At 38.2% G+C, this 23,696-nt stretch overlaps 1 protein-coding gene across 1 annotated transcript in view; it reads left to right on the top strand.

Moving 5' to 3' along the window:
* The window catches only part of LOC124607403 (integrin alpha-PS2-like), a 431,869-nt gene that overhangs the window by 394,609 nt on the left and 13,564 nt on the right, over positions 1-23,696 (top strand). Inside the window, exons 15-17 of the mRNA XM_047139727.1 lie at positions 7,755-7,924; positions 22,607-22,782; positions 22,878-22,969. Of these exons, the coding sequence (XP_046995683.1) occupies positions 7,755-7,924; positions 22,607-22,782; positions 22,878-22,969 (438 nt within the window). The remainder of the gene's footprint in view (positions 1-7,754; positions 7,925-22,606; positions 22,783-22,877; positions 22,970-23,696) is intronic.

Raw genomic sequence — 23,696 nt, forward strand, 5'->3', positions numbered from 1 at the left:
ATATTTTCAGTTGTAAGACAATCCTTTGGTGTTAGCTATAACTTTATACATACCCTGAAAAACCTGGATGTATGCAAGAAGGCTAACATATAACATTTTAAGTTAACCTTTGCACATGTAATATTACAATGTAATGGAACATGTTAAATAAATAAATGACAATAACCATAGTACATATCCATACACAGCCTAGACTTATGCCAGCTCACTGAGATAACATTCAGTCTTACACTGCAGAGCCCTTGCATGCAGCACCTGAAAGATGTGCTTGGAGAACTTATGGACCTATCAGACAGTCACCTGCTACTGCTACTGGTGTCTAGCCTAGGGTACACTGAGGATCATAATTCACATACATATAAAATATTTGTGATAATTTGCTGTTGTATCTTTTTCACATCTTACTCCATCTGAAAACAAGCTGAAACTACAAACAACAGATTGATTGTTTGTGCAACAAACCATTGATAAAAGTTATCCTATGATTGGCCCTTCAGGTGCAGTTGAAAAACGCACAGGAGGAGCTAGATAGGATGAGGAGGAAGAAGGGGGTTGGGGAATGGGAGCTGGCTGTTGGCAAGAGATCTGCTAGGAGAAGGAGATTTTCAGATAGTTTTACTATTGGTGTTTGTAATAGATATGACCAACTGTCAGAGTCTAGTGGAGAGGAATCTCTAGTAGCTGTAGATGTAGGAAGTATGCAGCAGACCTCAGCAGTTACGGTGGCTAGGACAGTTGTAAAGTCTAAGAGAAAGAAGAAGGTTCTGCTGTTAGGTAGTTCTCATGGTAGAGGTGTAGGCCAGCAGTTGCAGGAAGTTTTGGGGAGTGAGTACCAGGTCACCAGCATTGTGAAGCCTAATGCAGGATTGGCTCAGGTGACTTTTAACATAGGGGGGTTATGTAGGGATTTTACTAAAGAGGATCAGGTAGTGATTGTGGGTGGGGCTGGTAATAGTATTGATAGGGATGGGGAGTATGACATAGATGGTGACCTGGAAAAGATAGCCACTCAGACTGGCAACACGAATGTGCACTTCGTGGAACTGTTTCAGCGTCACGATCGGCCTCATCTTAATACAGCCGTCAGGCGTAATAACATGAGACTTGGGGGTGCGCTGATAACAGAAGGCATGAGTCACATTTCAGTGGTGTCGGTGGAGTCTATCAGTAGGACGGGTTTCACTAGACATGGCCTGCACCTCAACAGGTATGGGAAGGGGAGGTTGGCAAAACTTATAGGTGACAGCATAGGTGGGGGTGGTGGGATCACTCATGGGAAAATTCCGGTAGTTGTGGGTGTTAGAGCTGTACCTTTTTTAGATTGAAGTCAGCTGATAGGTATTCCTGCTTAAGGGAAGTCTCTCTAACAAAGAAACCACTTTCTACAAAGCTTGGGTATCCGATTAATGAGGGAATTAGTATATTTCATCAAAATATACAAGGTATTAGAGATAAAGTTAGTGAACTGCTTATAGATGTTGACTCTGAAATTATTGGTATATCTGAACACTTCTTAAATAAGGAGATAATTCAGAGGCTTCCTTTACCAGGATACAGGTTGGCTGGCAGCTTTTCTAGGAGCTCTTTGCGGTGTGGGGGAGTAGCCATGTATGTGAAAAACGGTATCCCATTTGAGTCAATTGATGTTTCAAAGTACTGCACTGAAAAGGTGTTTGAATGTTGTGCAGGTGTGGTTAAATTTAGTGGAGCTAAACTTCTTACTGTTATTATTTATAGATCCCCAGACTCCGATTTCAAAACTTTTTTGCTAAAGCTAGAGGAGGTTCTTGGTTCACTTTATAGGAAATACAAAAAGTTAGTTATATGTGGTGACTTCAATATTAATTGTATAAGTGATTGTGCAAGGAAAAGGATGCTGGTAGACCTCCTTAATTCATATAATCTTATGCAAACCGTATTCTTTCCAACGAGGGTGCAAGGGAACAGTAGAACAACCATAGACAATATTTTTGTTCATTCGTCATTATTAGAAGGGCATTCTGTTAGCAAAAAGGTGAATGGCCTTTCAGATCATGATGCACAAATTTTAAGTCTAAAAGATTTTTGTGCTGCAACACATGTTAAATATAGTTACCAACTTTTTAGGAAAGCTGATCCAGTTGCTGTACAGACTTTTGTAAACCTTATCAAGGAACAAGAGTGGCAAGATGTTTATAGTGCTGTTACAGTAGACGATAAATATAATGCTTTCCTCAAGACTTTTCTCGTGCTCTTTGAAAGTTGCTTTCCGTTAGAACGTTCAAAACAGGGTACTAGCACAAACAGGCAGCCTGGGTGGCTGACTAAAGGGATAAGAATATCTTGTAGAACAAAGTGGCAATTATATCAAAACGTTAGAAACAGTCAAAATCTAAATGCAGCAGCCCATTACAAACAGTATTGTAAGGTGCTTAAAAAAGTTATTAGGAAGGCAAAAAGTATGTGGTATGCAGATAGAATAGCTAAGTCTCAGGATAAAATTAAAACCATATGGTCAGTCGTAAAGGAAGTGGCTGGTCTGCAGAGACAGGTCGAGAATATAGAATCAGTGCGTGGTGGGGATGTCCGTGTTACTGATAAGTCGCATATATGTACAGTACTTAATAATCACTTTCTGAATATAGCAGGTGAACTAAATAGAAACCTAGTCCCAACAGGGAATCATATAGCGCTCTTAGAAAAAAGTGTTCCGAGACTGTTACCTGAAATGCTCCTCCATGATACTGACAAGAGGGAGATTGAGTTAACAATTAAATCACTAAAGACCAAGAACTCTCATGGATATGACGGGGTATCTAGCAGAATACTGAAGTATTGTTCCACGTATGTTAGCTCAGTACTTAGCCATATCTGTAACTTTTCCTTTAGGAGTGGTCGGTTTCCTGACCGATTAAAGTACTCGTTAGTGAAGCCAATTTATAAAAAGGGAGACAGGGATAATGTTGACAATTATAGACCTATTTCTATGCCATCGGTGTTTGCTAAAGTTATCGAGACGGTTGTATATACAAGGTTACTGGAGCATTTAAATTCACATAATTTGCTGTCAAATGTACAGTTTGGTTTTAGAAATGGCTTAACAACTGAAAATGCTATAGTCTCTTTTCTCTGTGAGGTTTTGGACGGATTAAATAAAAGGTTGAGAACGTTAGGTGTTTTCTTTGATTTAACGAAGGCTTTTGACTGTGTTGACCACAAAATATTACTGCAGAAGTTGGAACATTATGGAGTAAGGGGAGTAGCTTACAATTGGTTCGCCTCCTACTTTAAGAACAGAAAGCAGAAGGTAATCCTCCGCAATATTGAGAGTGGTAATGATGTTCAGTCCCAATGGGGCACTGTTAAATGGGGCGTTCCCCAAGGGTCGGTGCTGGGGCCACTGCTGTTCCTTATTTATGTAAATGATATGCCTTCTAGTATTACAGGTGATTCAAAAATATTTCTGTTTGCTGATGACACCACCTTGGTAGTGAAGGATCTTGTGTGTAATATTGAAACATTATCAAATAATGTAGTTCATGATATAAGTTCGTGGCTTGCGGAAAATAATTTGATGCTAAATCACAGTAAGACTCAGTTTTTACAGTTTCTAACCCACAATTCAACAAGAACTGACATTTTAATCAGACAGGATGGGCATGTTATAAGCGAAACGGAACAGTTCAAGTTCCTAGGCGTACGGATAGATAGTAAGCTGTTGTGGAAAGCCCATGTTCAGGATCTTGTTCAGAAACTAAATGCCGCTTTATTTACCATTAGAACAGTATCTGAAATAAGTGACATTTCAACACGAAAAGTAGCATACTTCGCATATTTTCATACGCTTATGTCATATGGTATTATTTTTTGGGGTAATTCTTCTGATTCAAAAAGGGTACTTTTGGCTCAAAAACGGGCTGTTCGAGCTATGTATGGTGTAAGTTCGAAAACCTCTTGTCGACCCCTATTCAATAGTCTGGGAATTTTGACATTGCCCTCACAGTATGTATTTTCTTTAATGTCGTTTGTTGTTAGCAATATTAGCTTATTCCCAAGAGTTAGCAGCTTTCACTCAGTTAATACTAGGCAGAAATCAAATCTGCATGTGGAATGCACTTCCTTGACTCTTGTGCAGAAAGGAGTGCAGTATTCTGCTGCATCCATTTTCAATAAGCTACCACAAGAACTAAAAAATCTTAGCAGTAGCCCAAGCACTTTTAAGTCTAAACTGAAGAGTTTCCTCATGGCTCACTCCTTCTATTCTGTCGAGGAGCTCCTGGAAGAGATAAAAAATTAAGCAAATTCCATTGTTACATTCTTGATTTTCTTTATTTAAACTAACGACTTGTCGCCTGAATATGTTTCTTATATTTCATTTTATCTGTTTCTACACTCGTGTTATAATTTCATGTATTGACTCGTTCCATGACCATGGAGACTTCTCCTAAATGTGGTCCCACGGAACAATAAATAAATAAATAAATAAATAAATAAAAAAAAAGATCCCACACACATTGAAGATGATGCAGATATATGAACTGCCCATGAAAGACCATTCATGTGATGTTATGATATGTGTCATATCCTGCAATGATGTGTCATTTGCTTATACCTGGGACCAATGAGATATACTGGTCCTGTAGTGTGCATCACAGCACATGAGACTATAGGTCTTACGAATTCCGAGTTTCTATTTCAGATGAGTTTAATAATTTGTAACTGCATGTTTAAATACATGACTTTAAGGTGCTCAGTGGGTACCTTTTCATTGACATACTGATTCCCCATGGGTCCGGAACCACGCCGCGTGTTCATAGTGTATGTCACACAGGGCAACTAGTGTGACAGCACAAGTTCATTGCAAGGCCCCTATTTCTCATGGGCCCCACTTATATCTAAATCTTCAACTCCTATGAAACACATTCTTTCTGGTCACATGCATAAGCAAATCTTGGTGTACCTCAATACACCATTTGTGGCACTACAGATCCTGTCTTAGGAACACAATGATCAACAGCAGAAAATCTTAGCTGATGCAGCTTAGTAACACATTTTGTTGTAATCATGTAGCCTCTTGTCTATTAACATTCCAAATCCATATATAAAAATAATATGTGCCTACTCAAGAAATTATTATTTTGGCTTTTGGCATGGATAAATGGGACACTCATCAGGCAACTCACTACAAGTGCAAAGCTCATGCAGACTGGTCTCAAATACATAAAATGTTTACTATGAAAGTGTCTCTCTAGCAATAAATGCCCATCAAGGAAAAAATGACTGTAATGGCACATTCACTTGTATTGACATTATTTGCTCAATTGACTAAAGGTACAAGTTTAACAAATGGATTAAAACCATTATTATTATAAAAAGGTGTACTTAGTTTGTACAGAGTTATTTATAAGTACCCGTGGAAATTTAAGTAGATGATTGCATGAAAACTACAAGATATAAAGAAAAATGACACATATCAGAGGATAGAGCATCTCTCCAAGTTTTGATTCATAATATACTCCGTGGCCTAGTTGATGAGTGCACCACTAGGAACAGGTATATCAGAACATGCAGAAAGACCATCCACTCCATATTTTCACATCGAATTACTCCATGCCTGGATACTGGCAACTCAGAGAACAGATTTCCAAAGCAGACTCTGCTGCAACTTCCTGGTCAATTCGTGTCAGTGTCTTCAATGAATTGCACACACGTATTGACATTCGACATGTCATAAATGGTGCCCACCTGTAATGTTAGTTGAAAACTTGGAGAGATACTCTATCCACTGACTTGTTTGTTTTCTGTATGTCCTGTAGTTTTAATGCAGTTGTGGGTGACCATGCTTTACAATAGATGAAACTGACTTCACCTTCTTGCACACCAAATTCACATGTACAGTAAGAACATGGTGCACAAAATCCATAGGTTATTTTTAAAATTGGTTAAACATTGCGAGAAGATTGTATTTGCTGTTAGTCTGGAGTCAACAACTGTTGTGTTAGTCTTCTACTAAGTTTTCTCACCATCAATTCTTCATGTGAGCTGTACCATACACTTTGTTCTAACATGCCTAAAGTATCCACCTTCATTTGTTGATAATCCAATGCCAAATTTTGTACCTTTTTGATGATTTGCTGTGGTTGCATTTTGAGATGTCCTTCACTTTGAACATCATCAACGGAGCTTTGACCATGTTTGAATTTAGCCATCCTTTTCTTGACTTTTCAAAATGAGGCAGTAGAATCTTTATTAACTGTTACCAAATTTGTATGATTTTCTGCTCTTGAGAAATCACCAAGCCAAAGAAATACATTAACAAATCTTTTCCATAGATAAAGTTGTGACACTTGATTCATTTTATTACATAGTGTGTACCTAAAGAACAGTAACAAAATTTTACTAATATTGTTGTCATCTCTATGTAAAAGTGAAAAATTATCACTTTTCCTTCAAAATTATGCAGGTCATTGGTAAAATTAGACTAATACAGATCTGTAACTGAATATTATGTGTGTGTTTCTGTTTCTTATGTGGTAGGGATAACACAATTAAGTTTGTAAGAAAATGTGTATAATGACATTGACAGATGACAAACATAGCTCAGACATGGATTAACTAGATGTGCATCTACACAAAGCTATAATTGCCACAGAATATGAACAAAAAAAGTATACTGCAATATTTTTAATAATCATTTGTGTGTGTATGCTGTATCTATTTGATACAATCTATTACACATCCACTTAGAAGTTTTCTGTTACATCAGCTATGAATAATTTAACCTCAATCTCATAGCATTACAAATACATCCATATACAGGGTGGTACAAAAAGGTACGGCCAAACTTTCAGGAAACATTCCTCACACACAAATAAAGAAAATATGTTATGTGGACATGTGTCCGGAAACGCTTAATTTCCACGTTAGAGCTCATTTTAGTTTTGTCAGTATGTACTGTACCTCCTCGATTCACCGCCGTGATTTCATACGGGATACTCTACCTGTGCAGCTAGAACATGTGCCTTTACAAGTATGACACAACATGTGGTTCATGCACGATGGAGCTCCTGCACATTTCAGTCGAAGTGTTTGTACGCTTCTCAACAACAGATTCGGTGTCCGATGGATTGGTAGAGGCGGACCAATTCCATGGCCTCCGCGCTCTCCTGACCTCAATCCTCTTGACTTTCATTTATGGGGGCATTTGAAAGCTCATGTCTACGCAACCCCAGCACCAAACGTAGAGACTCTTCGTGCTCGTATTGTGAACGGCTGTGATACAATACGCCATTCTCCAGGGCTGCATCAGCGCATCAGGGATTCCATGGGACGGAGGGTGGATGCTTGTATCCTCGCTAACGGAGGACATTTTGAACATTTCCTGTAACAAAGTGTTTGAAGTTATGCTGGTACGTTCTGTTGCTGTACGTTTCCATACCATGATTAATGTGATTTGAAGAGCAGTAATAAAATGAGCTCTAACATGGAAAGTAAGCGTTTCCGGACACATGCCCACATAACATATTTTCTTTCTGTGTGTGTGAGGAATGTTTCCTGAAAGTTTGGCCGTACCTTTTTGTAACACCCTGTACATATAAGTGACAATTTATCTCTGGAGTCATGATGATTTGTATGTTAAACAGGAATCTTCATTCAAATACGCATTATGGTGGTTGTAGATGAATGACGAATGTTATCCATACTTCTAGAATCTTACAGTCAACATAAGTCAGATATATGTAAACTACCATAAATGTTAAATTATATGTTTACAGTTGCACTACAAAGTTGTTCTGGAGCCATTCTACAAAGAGAATTTGAAACCACAGTATGAATTTGTAACAGAAATAAATAGCACCAACCCAGAAAATGCTAGTTCCTTGGAAGACAATGTAAAACGTTTCAGTGTACCTATCTCCATAAAAACAGACATCTCAGTCATGGGGTGAGTAATAGATTCATAGGGATAAATTCTACAGCATGAATGCAGTACTATTTTTAAATATGGAACAGATTTTTTTTCTCCTTACCAGCTCATTTTAAAACATACAAAAATTTACAATTGAAAATCTTGGAAAAAGAAGTAAATACGAGGGCTATCCACAAAGTACATTACGTTTTGGAATTAAAAATAAATAAAGTATTAGAAATTTTTTTTATTATATACAGATGAGAGCCACACTTAAATACTACTTTTCTACATAGTTGCCATTTAAATTAAGGCACTTATCGTAGCGATGGACGAGCTTGGAAATTCCTTCGTTGTAAAATTCGGCCGCCTGCGCCTTCAACCACGTAATGACTGTCTTTTGGATCAGAAAAGGTGTGATTTTTGTGGATTTCCTGGAAAGAGGCACTACAATAAACTCTCAAAGGTATTGCCAAACTCTGCACAACCTCAGAAGAGCAATACAAAACAAGTGCAGGGGAAAGTTGGGCTCAAAGATCTTGCTGATTCACGACAACGCCCGGGCCCACACGGCAAATGCCACTCGTGAAGTTCTCGAATATTTTGAAGTGGGAGTTGTTTCCTCATCCGCCGTACAGTCCCGACCTGGCACCAAGCGACTTCCACTTATTCCCAGCAATGAAGATGTGGTTGGCTATGCTGCATTTTGATGACGACGCACAGCTTCAAGAAGAGCTAACCACGTGGTTGAAGGCGCAGGCGGCCGAATTTTACAATGAAGGAATTTCCAAGCTCGTCCATCGCTACGATAAGTGCCTAAATTTAAATGGCAACTATGTAGAAAAGTAGTTTTTAAGTGTGGCTTTCATCTGTATATAATAAAAAAAATTTCTAACACTTTATTTATTTTTAATTCCAAAACATAATGTACTTTGTGGATAGCCCTCGTAACGTAAGATGTATCAATTGCGGTGTTCCTGTTGGTTGTAGATGACTAGTTTATTTCTGAGCTGTAACTTCAGTATATTAATTTAATCACCTTGTTACTTCTTCATGGTTGACAATTTTGAACAGCTGGGACTTTGTTTTCCAAATTCTGCAGTGATCACTGGAGGCCAAATGTACAGCAAAATACCCAATTTGGAAAATAAATATGAGACTTCTCAATTTAATGTGACATATATTCTTACTCTCAAATACAGTAGCTGTTCATATTAACATCTCTGTATAGAAACGCCACAATAACCTCAACTCAAGAATGATCACACCACAGAGTTAATACATATTTGACATATACTGAGATGATTCTCCTGTTCTTGACGAGATCATCATTATTGTCACAGTGCACTCTTTTCCAAGGCATGCCCCACATCACCAAGTCAGGATAATGCAGTGTGGAATAACTGAAAGCTCAACAGGTATCGAAAATCATGATACAGCTGCAACTGCTGTACTTCCTGAAGATGCATGGCATCCATCCACAGCCATGTAAATGCATGAACAATGGCAAAAACTTCCAAACAGTTTGTGGTCCTAAAAACTTTCAAATGTTACAGACATCATTTGTTGGTTAGATAAACATTAGGAAACACACCACATTATCAAATTGGTATGTTATACTGCACCATATAACTGTGTGCTGCATATGTTCATATGACTTCATCCCTGTTTGGCCCACATGCTCATTGTACATTTTACTCTTCCAATAAAACATGACCATTCCAAAGTACAACATGTACAACTTTGCTTCCATCATTTTTTCCCCAATATTTGAGGCTTTAATGAAACAAATTGGTTACACATGTATCATTCATAGTATTTTCCATCGCTGGCCACTACTTTCTCCCATCTTTTGGGCAGTGTATGAATCCTGCAACGAAAAAATTGTTCATATTTTGAAGCGATCCACAAATCGATCCAATTTGTGACTTCTTCATGAGCTGAGGAGTGTTGGTCAGCCAGGACATGCGCCATTGATCTAAACAGATAATAGTCAGAGGGAGCAATGTCTGGAGAATATGGTGGGTGGGGTAGGATTTCCCATTTTAAAGTTTCCAAGTACGTTTTGACCTCTTTTGCAAAGTGGGGTCAATCATTGTCATCCTGCAAAATCACTTTATCATGCCTCTTGCTGTATTGCGGCCGTTTGTCTTCTAATACTCTGCTCAAACACATTAATTGCATTTGATAACAAGCACCTGTGATCGTTTCACTTGGTTTTAACACCTCATAGTACAGGATGCCGAGCTAGTTCCACCAAATGCAGAGCATGATCTTGGAGCCATGAATATTCGGTTTGGCTGTCAACATGGAAGCATTGCCGGGATATCCCCATGGTTATTTGCATTTATGGTTATCATAATGAACCCATTTTTCATCCCCAGTCACAATGCAATGCAGAAATCCCTTCTGTTTTTACCTCTGAAGCAACTGTTCACAAACACACAAACGCCATTCAATGTCTCTTGGTTTCAGCTCACATGGGACCCAAGTTCCTTCTTTCAGAACCATGCCCATAGCCTTGTTCTGAAATGGTTTGCTGCATCACTCCCACTAATCGAGCCAATTCTTCTGGAATTTGATGTGAGTCTTCACTAAGCAATGTCTCCAATTCTTCATCTTTGAAAACATTCTCTCCTCCACCGCTATACCGGTCTATGACATTACAATCACCATTCTTGAAGCATTGAACCACTCATGACACATTCTTTCACTCATAGCATCCTTATCACATGTACTTGAGAACATTTGATGAGACTCAGCTGCTGTTTTCTCCATATTGAAACAAAACAGTAACATCTCCCACAAATGACAAGAATTAGGCTTGTAAACTGACATTTTCAATCAAGAACAACTTTATGATGCAGACACAAATCGACTAATGTTTCAATGAGGTTATGTTGTCTGAGGTCGAAGCTAACTGCCTGATGTCTGTGACCTGTTTCTTTCGTCCACTACTTACCATTGTCGCCACCTATCGGCAAATGGTGGAAGCAAATTTGTACACTTTGTAGTTGTTGCTGTTATGATATACATTCAGTTAGAAGTTATTCAGATTGATATTCCTCATAGGCTCACTCAAATTATATTTAATTTTATATTTTGTTATGAAGTGTCTTGTGTCGAGCGCACACACAGCCACTTTAACATGTACTAACTTTGGGTATGTGGCATTGTTTCATTGTTTTGGATAATTATTCTTTTCAGTATATTACTATATGTCACATGCACATTATATTTCATTTCTTACTCCAACTTCATTACATAGAACCCTTGGATGTGGATGCAGTGTAATGCTCTGTCAAACAATGTTTATCACTAACAATGTTCAGTGAACTGTTGAAATCATATTTGAATTATTTCCAGTGATTCCATCATCATGATGAAGTTTTTGACAAATAGTTGTCTATATAGAATGTCTTATCTTCAGAATTGTGCCCTCTTTCAGTCTTTTACTACAGGGGGAGATGAGGGAGGGGGGGGGGGGGGGGGGGAGGAGTTGTTTATGAGAAGGATATTTCAAAATTTCAAATGGCCATTAGAGAGGAAACCTGAGTTCTGTTTTGACAATGGTAGAAAAAGAATCAGTTGTTGATTTGCTGAAGAAGCATTCAGATATTTAATCTGAATGTTTAAGAAAAACATGGACAAGTCAAAACAGGATAGCTGCACCGGAATCAAACCTGGATTGTCTCGACTGTAACCTCAGTAGCTTGGCAACATGTTAGTTCAGTACCAACTACCACTTTCAGCATCTGAGATATTAACTGAAGAATAATTACTGCCACTCTGTACCAAGTACTATCAGTGATTTCTTGTAAGTAAATTTTGTGACTGGTACAGCTTTATCATGCTTCAAACAATGGAAAATCCAGGATGGAATGTAACAATATCATGAGAAGGAAAGTTGCTACTCATCATATATGGAGATGCGGAGTCACAGATAGGCACAACAAAAAGACTCTCACAATTATAGCTTTTGGCCATTAAGGCCTTCGTCAACAATACATACACACACACACACACACACACACACACACACACCCATATATATATATATATATATATATATATATATAAAAAAAACAAAGATGTAGTGACTTACCAAATGAAAGTGCTGGCAGGTCGACAGACACACAAAAAAACACAAACATACACACAAAATTCAAGCTTTCGCAACAAACTGTTGCCTCATCAGGAAAGAGGGAAGGAGAGGGAAAGACGAAAGGATGTGGGTTTTAAGGGAGAGGGTAAGGAGTCATTCCAATCCCGGGAGCGGAAAGACTTACCTTAGGGGGAAAAAAGGACGGGTATACACTCGCACACACACACATATCCATCCACACATATACAGACACAAGCAAGACTGCTTGAATTTGATGTGAGTCTTCACTCAGCAATGTCTCCAATTCTTCATCTTTGAAAACATTCTCTCCTCCACCGCTATACCGGTCTATGACATTACAATCACCGTTCTTGAATAATTATCCAAAGACTGCTTGTGTCTGTATATGTGTGGATGGATATGTGTGTGTGTGCGAGTGTATACCCGTCCTTTTTTCCCCCTAAGGTACGTCTTTCCGCTCCCGGGATTGGAATGACTCCTTACCCTCTCCCTTAAAACCCACATCCTTTCGTCTTTCCCTCTCCTTCCCTCTTTCCTGATGAGGCAACAGTTTGTTGTGAAAGCTTGAATTTTGTGTGTATGTTTGTGTTTGTTTGTGTGTCTGTCGACCTGCCAGCACTTTCATTTGGTAAGTCACTACATCTTTGTTTTTAGATATATTTTTCCTACGTGGAATGTTTCCCTCTATTATATATATATATATAAGGTAAGTCTTTCCGCTCCCGGGATTGGAATGACTCCTTACCCTCTCCCTTAAAACCCACATCCTTTCGTCTTTCCCTCTCCTTCCCTCTTTCCTGTTGCGAAAGCTTGAATTCTGCGTGTATGTTTGTGTTTGTTTGTGTGTCTGTCGACCTGCCAGTGCTTTCATTTGGTAAGTCACATCATCTTTGTTTTTAGATATATATTTCCTACGTGGAATGTTTCCCTCTATTATAACCATATATATATATATATAAATATAATAGAGGGAAACATTCCACGTGGGAAAAATATATCTAAAAAGAAAGATGATGAAACTTACCAAACAAAAGCGCTGGCAGGTCGATAGACACACAAACAAACACAAACATACACACAAAATTCTAGCTTTCGCAACCAATGGTTGCCTCGTCAGGAAAGAGGGAAGGAGAAGGAAAGACAAAAGGATATGGGTTTTAAGGGAGAGGGTAAGGAGTCATTCCAATCCCGGGAGCGGAAAGACTTACCTTAGGGGGAAAAAAGGACAGGTATACACTCGCACACACACACATATCCATCCACACATACACAGACACAAGCAGACCTTGTCTGTGTATGTGTCTGTGTATGTGTGGATGGATATGTGTGTGTGTGCGAGTGTATACCTGTCCTTTTTTCCCCCTAAGGTAAGTCTTTCCGCTCCCGGGATTGGAATGACTCCTTACCCTCTCCCTTAAAACCCATATCCTTTTGTCTTTCCTTCTCCTTCCCTCTTTCCTGACGAGGCAACCATTGGTTGCGAAAGCTAGAATTTTGTGTGTATGTTTGTGTTTGTTTGTGTGTCTATCGACCTGCCAGCGCTTTTGTTTGGTAAGTTTCATCATCTTTCTTTTTAGATATATATATACACACACACACACACACACACACACACACACACACACACACACACACACACACACACACACACGCAACTCATGCACGCGACTGCAGTCTCAGGCAACTGCATGCCCCCACAACTGCACGAGTGGTCAACTGTGAAAAGCGGACAAATTGAATAGCTGGCCAGTGGCCTTTAGAGTGGCAAACTTACGCGCGGAGTTCGAATGTTTATACATCGCTTTTGGTTATAAAATGCCTTCCCTTGAGTTAGGTCACAAACATAATGCCTCATTTAAATAAGTTACTACAATATACTTTTTAATTTATGAACAAACAGCAACTAGTCACTGTTTATGAATTTATCTTATGTACTACATGGAATCTGCCATGGCTAAAAGTTATGTACTGGACCCCTAGCATTTTTCATAATTCATTTATGATAGATGTACGCAAAATGCATCAAAATACTCGAAGATTTGCCCACTATGTTAATAGATATTTTCTGACTCTACCTTGCTTTAGATTTTATGGCAAGAAGTGCGTTATATATGGCATAGTGCTTTGGCAACTCATGACCAAATAATCAAGTTTCAACCTAACCTAACACTACCAATCAGCCAGCTACAACAAACAAGACTTCAGGCAGGCATCCAGTATCGCACTAGTCACAATATTTACTTTCGAAGATCTACACTTCAGTTTATATGTGTGGTTTTTTCATCAGTTTCTGAGCAACTTCATAGCCCCACAGAATGAAACATGTGAAATAAACAAACATTTGCACAAGTACTGTCAAAAATAACAGTTACTGTTCAAAAATGTAAAGGCAGTAACGTATCACTCCTGAAAATGTAAGTCCCTGATCTAATCTAGAGTTACTGCATGTTGAGTAATTTACACTTTCTGTTATTCATGAACATATTTTCCCCTCTATGAAGGTTAGACTTACAGCACACAAGCAATATTTACTTTCTACTCTCCCTGAAGAATAGAAATACTCACCTCCCTATGAAGGCTATCCAATTTTAGCTTATGAAAAATTTTCATTTCTTAACTGCATGATAACATGACACTTACCTAGGTAAAAGAAAGGTAATCCACAGTGGTAGTCAAACATTAGTTGATAGTTTTACAGAAAAAGTGACTGCTCTGAGTAATGAATCAAAGTTCTACCAGCAAAAAATTAACCCTGCTGTTATTGCTACTAAGTTATAACCAGCAAAGTTTTATTGTAGTTTTCAGTCAAAAGTTTGTAACATATTCCAGACAAATGCAGCAAGCTGTTTCATGAAACTTCAAGATTTTTTTATTCAAAGTTTACAAATGAAAAGCATTCTAATTTTAAACCACTTTGTTATTGATTAAGGAACAAAACAGATTTATTAAAGTGTTACCTTAGCACTTCTTTGAGGAGAGTAAAATTGTAACTACCTGCTACATGATGCAATCTGATTTTCATATAACATGAAATTATGGCCCTTAATAGTAGTACAATATGATTTTCTGGCAGTAAATTGTCTCTTGTATGGACATTTAATCTTCAAATACACTGAAGTGCTGTAGTTTCTCCAGTACTTCAATTTCCACTACAAGTTTAATATTGCCTCTAGGTGGCTTGGAACATACTATTACAACACTATGTGAAGGTATTGTCAAACCACCATTATTTTTCCTTCTTAAAAACTTGTTATACATTAAATCATTGTAAGTTCCAAATAGGGAAAAAAACACATGTTGAACACATTACAACATTTTTCAAATGCTGCACAACATAGCCAGCTATGTAAACTACAATATTTTCTGAATATTCTGTCAGGATGGAGGGTGACTGAATATAGTCATAGTCTGGTATGTGAGACCAATTTTCATTCAAGTCAGATATAAGCCCTATATCAATATCATTCACTCAACTTTTTGAAAATATAACGGGATCAAACCACATTTCTTGAAACATATCCTTTTTCCAAGACAATAATGGAGTTACAGATTCTGATGAACAGTCCCCAGAGTTTTTACATTTTATCTCATTCCTCACTAATAGTTTCTTGTAAGCAGAATGGAACTGCAAAGCAGAAGGATTATTATTCCAATCAAACCTACCTTGTATCATGCAGAAAAACATCTCTATATGATCTTGGCTGAATTTATACATTAACAAATATTTGAGGTAATCAGTCTCAACAAGATCAACAAACAGCCCCATAATACTGTGGATGATGCATAAGAATCCTATTATTGGAGTTTTACACTGTGTCTTATAGATCTCTTTTCCAGTAATATCTTTCAAACCCAATAAATAAGATTCTGCCTCTGATAGAAAAGGCTCCCAGATAGGTTTGTTTGAGACCTGTAAAGCAGATTTGTAACCAACTGCTAATGGACATTTGCAATTGCAAATGTCAAATAGCCTATCAAACATTTCACAAAAATCTGCTGTACCTTTAGCATCTTCAAAGGTATCAAGCTGTAGGTCTTCACTTAAGTACCTTAGGTTGTACAAACTGAGGAACTAAGCACTTGTACAGCTAATTTTACTTTCATCTTTTGTCTCTGAAATGTAACATGATTTCAATCTGTTACCCAAAACTAGGCCCTCCTGACACTGTAATTTTTCTAATGCAACTATGTGTTCCCACTTGATGACATTTCCATGCACATCTATAATCACTTTCATATCTGAAAATAAATTTCTTACTAATTTTAACATATGACAGGCATCAAGCAATATAAATACTTTTTCGTCAGTACTGGGATGCAAAAAGTAAGGCTGCAAATGGTTAACATTTATAATTGCTCCTAGTTTTGAGACAAGTGTCAAGTTAGTGTTTAGACCATCAAATGTGAGGCCCACACACTTCACATTAACTTCGTGCAAGAGTCTGAATGCATTCTGCACCACACCAAACTTTTCTTCAGAGGACATGCTATTAACTAAAAAATACGCAATTGGAATTTTCCAATTAGTATTTACACCCACAAAAAGAAGCACTAATGCATCTTTGGCTTCCACTAATTCTTCATTCTGAACCCCAAAACCTCTGTCAACATAACCAATGAACTGATTCCCATCCCAGTCTAGTCTTTTTTTAATCGACATTTCATCAAATGTTAAACAAACATAAACATCACCATTTACCTGCTTTGCTCTTTCTGAAATTGCTGAAAATGCTTCAGCCATAAACCCTGGCTTTCCATCTACAGAGTTGTATCAGCATCTTAGTGTATTTGGATGTGGCAAAGCTAAGTCTTATGAGTTATGCATGTATTCATATGCACATGGAGAATAGAAATACAAAGTTAATGAAAACGACTTCAGTTTTTCAGAGTAGTCATTGTTCTTGCCAGAAAACATTCTCCTAAATAATTCTACAAGGACATCGGAAAAAGTCTCCTCAATTAGGCCAGCAGTTCTCTCACTGATTAAATTTTTGGCTTGCAAATCAGTCACAAGCTCCTTTAAACACTCTATTTTCTCTTCTTGTCTTTCACACTTCACTTTCTTTGCATACAATTGTTTTTGTATGCTTCTAATCACACAATCCTTCTTTTCTATTATTTCACTACACGGTCTTTTACATGTCCTTGTACTTTTTTGCAGTGAATAAATGCGATCATTGTTAACACTACCAGTACTTGTTGTGGGTTCTGCTTCCATTTCTTGTTCAGCTGTGGCAGTGGAACTAGTTGCTTTACTAGGCGTTTTCGAGGTACATGGTGTAATTGTCTAAAACAGAAATATTTATCAACATTACTAAAATAGGAGAGTGAAGAACAAAACAGTCTTATGATAATTAGTTGCTTGTTTCATGATTTAAACACAATAAACATTACGATAAGCACAGTATAAGAGTTATACTACACACATGATTATAACTTCAACTATATGCCAAGTTTTTACAGAAAAAAAGCACATTTCAAAACACAAACACACACACACACACACACACACACACACACACACACACTTTTTTGTTCAGAACTATACTACAGAGACTTTAAAGATATTACCAAATAGCTTATCTTCATAAGCTATTTGGTAATTAATTTGAAGCACACTGTTACACTTAGTAGGCTATGGATCATACTGTATCCAACTATTTTACAGATTTCTCGGACAGTGAAATGATGATACTGTGCCTAAATTGTGTTTTCCTTATTGTGTTGAATTTCTGTTTGTCCCATAAAATGCAAGAAAAAATAAAACTCAACAACTGTTCCATCGAGAGAAGTTGTGAAATCAGATTACAATTACACACATTCAGTTGCATTGTATAATGATAAAAAGCCTGCTAACTCAAATTTTGTTGCTTGCAACTCAACCTCTTTAAAACTTTTATTGTTAAAATAAAATATGGTTCACAAAGAAAAATTTACCTTCTGCTGTATGTGGTTTGGAAAACGAAACATGGGTGGAGCAGCATCATCTTTCAGCTCTCTGCGATTTCCGTAATTTGCAAGGAAACAACTTTCTTCAAAATGATTGGAACATATAAAATGGTATTCTGTTGGTCAGAAACTCTGCCTCCTGACAGAGCGTGTAACCATTTTTGTAACAGCTGTGGTTTTGATGAAAGGAGACCTGCAAATAGATGCACAGACATTATGCTAATACCGTGTTACAAAAACATTTATTAAGCAAGTGCACTGACATAAAAATCAACTTAAAATATCCACATACCTGTGAAATGTAATAATTGTTCCTTTCTTGAATTTATTTGTACAATTAATCGCTGCACAACTCTTCACCATTGTACTTCTTTTGATTGGAACGTACAGACAGTAGAATTATGAGTAACAAATACTGTATGTACGCCCCAACAAATATACAGCGCTGAATCAGGGTCTTCATAAACAACAATACTACACAACGCATCAGACTACAACCACTATAATGGTGTCCAGCCGAAGGTTCAAATTATCCCGTGACTGCAGCGCCATCAGTGAGTCTAGTTATTTTTTACAAGGTCTTTGGGCAACTGTAGCCACACTGTGAGCAGCAGCACCAGTCCATGATGGGAGTGGCAACTGGGTGGGGGTAAGGAGGAGGCTGGAGCAGGAAGGGGGGGAGGGATAGTACAGTTGGAGTGGTAGACAGCAAAATGCCACAGATTAGACTGTGGGCAGGAGAGAGATGGAGAGTTGGGGGAAGTAGTGGAAAAGGAGAGAAATAAGAAGACTGGGTGTGGTGGTGGAATGACGGCTGTGTAGTGCTGGAATGGGAACAGGGAAGGGGCAGGATGGGTAAGGACAGTGACTAATAAAGTCAATTAGTCACTGTCCTCACCCATCCAGCCCCTACCCTGTTCCCATCCCATTACAGCACTACACAGTCATCATTCCACCACCACACCCAGTATTTTTATTTCCCTCCTTTTCCACTACTCCCCCTACCCCCCCCCTACCCCCCCCCCCCCCCCCCCCCCACACACACACACCTCTCATCTCTCCCCTGCCCTCAGTGTAACCTGCAGCACTTTGCTGTCCACTACCTCCACCATACTATCCCTCCCCCTTCCCACTCCAGTCTCCTCCTTACCCCACCCAGTCGCCACTCCCATCATGCACTGGTGCTGCTGCTCAGTGTGGTTTCAGTTGCCTGAAACAGCAGTTTTTGTGTGTGTGTGTGTGTGTGTGTGTGTGTGTGTGTGTGTTGTTATATATGTGTGACTCATGCTTCAGTTATAGTCTGAGCATCACTTCAGTGTTGGCCACTGTGTCAAGCATTTATTGCTGTTTGACTTGTGCATTATTACATTTTTCTGCCAAATTATTTATAGATTCATTAAGCTTGCTTAATTAGTCCTCTCTTTGGATGATGAACTAGTAGGTCTGCAGTATATTTCTAGCTTAATGATAGCAATTCTTTAACTGCATTCATTTCTAATCAGCTGCTGAGCTGTTTCACTTTATTTGTAATTAAGAATGTTGAATATCCATCTACACACACTTGTTGAATTGGATGTAAGGAATTTCCGTGGAATGAAATGCTGAAAAGATTACCGGAAGAAGGTAGAAAGCCATAAAAAAAAATTCTACCTGCCAAGTGATAGCTCAGAGAGAAATAGAATAGGAACCTTTGCTTCTAAGTCATAAACAGGGTGTTTGGTAAGGAAAGGTCAATATTTTACACAGTGATAGTATAAGTAATTCTGAACAAAAAATGTTATATGAACGTAGGTCCGCAAATGCTTCGCTAGGGAGGTATGGGTATTGAAAGGAACTTTAATTCTGCAAAACTGATGTGCACAACATGAACATATATGCACAACTGGACCGTAACGTGATTTTCTTCAAAACAATGTTAAAGAGAAGTATAATTACATTAAACAGTTTTACATAATGTTTATTTATTTTACATTTATTACATAATGCATTACAACATGCATGTTACATGTATTCAGTTGAAAAAGACGAACCACATCTTTTACAAATGGCTTTAACACTGACTGTGCAGATGTTGCACAGTTCACAGAACAGGTTCAAATATCCCACCATGAACATCAATGCACTTTTGAGCTCTAGCGATAATATGTTGTGTTGCTTGTTCAATTGCCTGTGGTTGGTTCCTAATCAATTCAGCATGATGCGCTGAAGCAGTTCATCTCATGTATTTACTTTCACTTTGTGCACCTCCGATTTCATCCAACCCCATACACAGAAATCTAGAGGTGTAAGGACAGGTGATCTTGGAGGCCAGTTAATAGCACCACCACAGCCAATCCAGTGATTAGAGTAGGTGTGGTTGAGATGATCCCTCACATGTAAGGTAAGGTGTGGAGGGGCACCATCATGTTGAAAGTACATTTCAATTCACTTGGCTAAAGGAACGTCTAGCAATAGTTCCACAAATGAATTTTCCAAAAAATGCAGGTACCTCTCTCCTGTCAAGTCACTGATTGATAATAAATGGACCCATCAAAAGGTTACCGATCATGCCGTACCAAACATTTATGGCACAACAAACTTGGAAATTGCTATCCACTGAAGCGTTATGTATTTTCCGCTGACCATTGATGACTATTGTGTGCGCTGTTTATTACATGTTGTGAAAACTAGACTTCGTCAACGAATAGTATGTATGGAAGCAAATGACTATTCTCAATTACCCAGTGACATAATTGAAGTCATTGGGCATTGTTGCCAATGTGGAAATTTTGGGCACTCTGTATGTAAAATGGATACAGGTTTTCCACATGTAACGTTTCCCATATGCATGTCTCTGGGACATTCATACGCGGGGACATTCTTCGTATGCTTGTACTGGGACTTCGCTCAACACTTGCGATAATTTCTTCCTGTTCTTGCAAAGTTTGTTGATATGCGCACTCAGGTGAAAAATGTCTACTTGGAAGAGAGCCTGTTGCATGCAAAGTAATAAACACTTTGATAAACACATTGCGATCAGGTAATCATGGAGCTAGAAAGTGTCTGTGGCATTCTTCTCTTACAGCTGTAGCACTACCACAGCAGAAGCCACAAACATACACCATATCTGCGTATTCCTCATTACTGTTGATGCAATGGCATTGTTAGCAGCACTTGTATGAACTCGGTTAACAAATACACTACACAGCTAACCGATCTGTCACTGGTACACTACACAATGCAGCTTACATGGCACAACTGTGCAAACAACAGGTGATTGTACTACGTATGTCACATGACCATAATATGACGTAGGTTGTATAGCATAAACATGGCATGTACTCATGCATTGTTTGCAAGAAAATCACATCATGGTCCAGTTGTATTGCACATATGTTCATGTTGTGCACATCAATTTTGCAGAATTAAAGTTCCTTTCAGTACCCATACCTCCCTAATGAAGCATTTGCAGACCTATGTTCATATAACATTTTTTGTTCAGAATTACTTATATTATCACTGTTTAAAATATTGAAGCCTCTTTTGCCCTGATGATGGTGGCAAGAATTGTGACAGTGACTCCACAAGACACCAAAGTGTTTGGAGTTGTTCGATTCATTACCACTCAACTATTGTTCATAACTCTTGGAGATTAGTCATAGGTGGGTCCAAGGCCTGCACATCTTGTTTGATGCCACCCCTCAAGTGTCAAAACTAGGTGACCCAGAGGGATGGGGGCACATGACCATGTCTGTGGAGTGTTCATCACATCATTCAAATGCTCATCAGAAACGATGTTGTGCTGCATATTGCTTGTGACGTGTTGTAGATGAAAGAAACTATGCATGTGATTTGACTAAAGGTTCCTGTATTACTCGCTGGTGACAGACAGTCACAGACAAATCAGAAACCTCATTTCATCCCTTGTAAAGATTGCCTACATAAGACCGCAACCACTAATGGTGTGAATTGTGCCCTTCTGGAAACTGGGATGCATCATATGATGTGGTTTTTGACATACTCATACCCTGCCATCAGCATAACATGTATCGTAACTCGACAGCTCAGGTTTACTGTTCCCACAATTTCAACATCAAATGATGGTGTTTCTGTACTTATGCTAATCTATGTGCCCTGTGATGCATGATTAGCAGTGGTACATGTAAGAGGTGGTGTCGTATAGAGAGAAAGCGGTTCTGAAATGTATGAGTATTCACTGTTTATTGCTGCCCAGCACTGAACCGGCTTAATGACTGGCTTACTGTGGCCCATCTATGCAGATAAAACCTCTATAAGGGGAAGTTCTGGTAGACTCTAAGTAATTGGGAAGCAAAGGTAGAAAAATCCACTAGCTTTCAGACGAATTCCCTTTTGGGCTAGAGCGACACACACACACACACACACACACACACACACACACACACACACACACACACACACACACAAAAATACAGTGGCCTTGTCAATACTTTGCTGGACCCTCAAGCAAACAGCCAGTAAAAGGCCTGACAACAATCCAGTTATGTGATGTGATGTGATGTGCTGAACTATTCCATTTCCTTTAGTGACATTATCACTCTCTCCAATGCAGACATTATCTGTAATTCAATTACTCATCAATGAACATATGAAACTTTGTAACTGATGTGATACTTCTATTGCAGAGCATCAAATCCACAAGAATTATATTATAATGCAACAGCCTACAGTGCTGTCAATATAACTCGTGAGTCAGAGATTGGACCCCAGGTGACACATACATACACAATAGTCAATCAAGGACCATCTGACATTGTGGAAGCTGAAGTGTATGTCCTTTGGCCAATGTACACACTTGCAGGTACAATTTGATGCATATTTTAAATAATATTGTATTTAATGATGCAGTATTAAAATCAAACATTTAACATCAAATAAATTCTCTTATATGTTAAGGTGATCCCTTCTTTTATGTACTGGAACAACCTGACGTCAGTGGTCCTATTGTCTGCGACAAGCTGGTAGATGCAAATCCTTTTACTTTAAAGGTAAGGAAAACTTCACTGTCAGTTTGTTGTCAAGTTTTATTGTTCCCTCAAAGAACCAAGATTTAACTTTTTGGACTTACAGAACGTACAAGCTACATTTATTGAAAAATTAATGTTCCATTTCAGACTTCTACACATTACCATTTCCAGAAGTACCCAACTATCCTTTAACAATGTTCAAATGATTTTGATATCTGTTTCATTACCAACATCATGCTCTAGTACTAAATTCCACAATGAGTTAACTGTTAGCACACTGTATATTCTCATGACCACCAATGTTAAATCTTAATTAATTTGTTCATCTTCATTCTCTCTGTGTCCCACATTGACCCTGTTAGTTGTCATAGTTCATTTTTCTACTTGCTACTAATCCATGCCGGTTTATTTATCTATTCATTACAATTGTTTGATTCAGTTTTAAGTCTCACCTTTTTCATCATTACTTACTGATTTTTCAGTTCTCATCCATTTGAGTGAAACCACAACTCTAATAGTTTAATTTTTGTTTACTGTGGTTATTTAGCTGCTGATCAAATACTTATTTTTTCCACCAGTGTACATACTTGTTGCATCTATATTTCCATCTCATTCATGATGAGTTCTTTTGTATGCACTATTTTTGTTCACTAGCTATCAAGTACCATATTATGTGGATGAAAATCAAAATATCAGAGAGTAAACCTCTTGTCAAAATTTAAAGAAAACTGCTGTATTAACAATTAAC

Source organism: Schistocerca americana, chromosome 3 (assembly GCF_021461395.2).
Source record: "Schistocerca americana isolate TAMUIC-IGC-003095 chromosome 3, iqSchAmer2.1, whole genome shotgun sequence".
In the NCBI taxonomy this organism is placed as follows: Eukaryota; Metazoa; Arthropoda; class Insecta; order Orthoptera; family Acrididae; genus Schistocerca; species Schistocerca americana.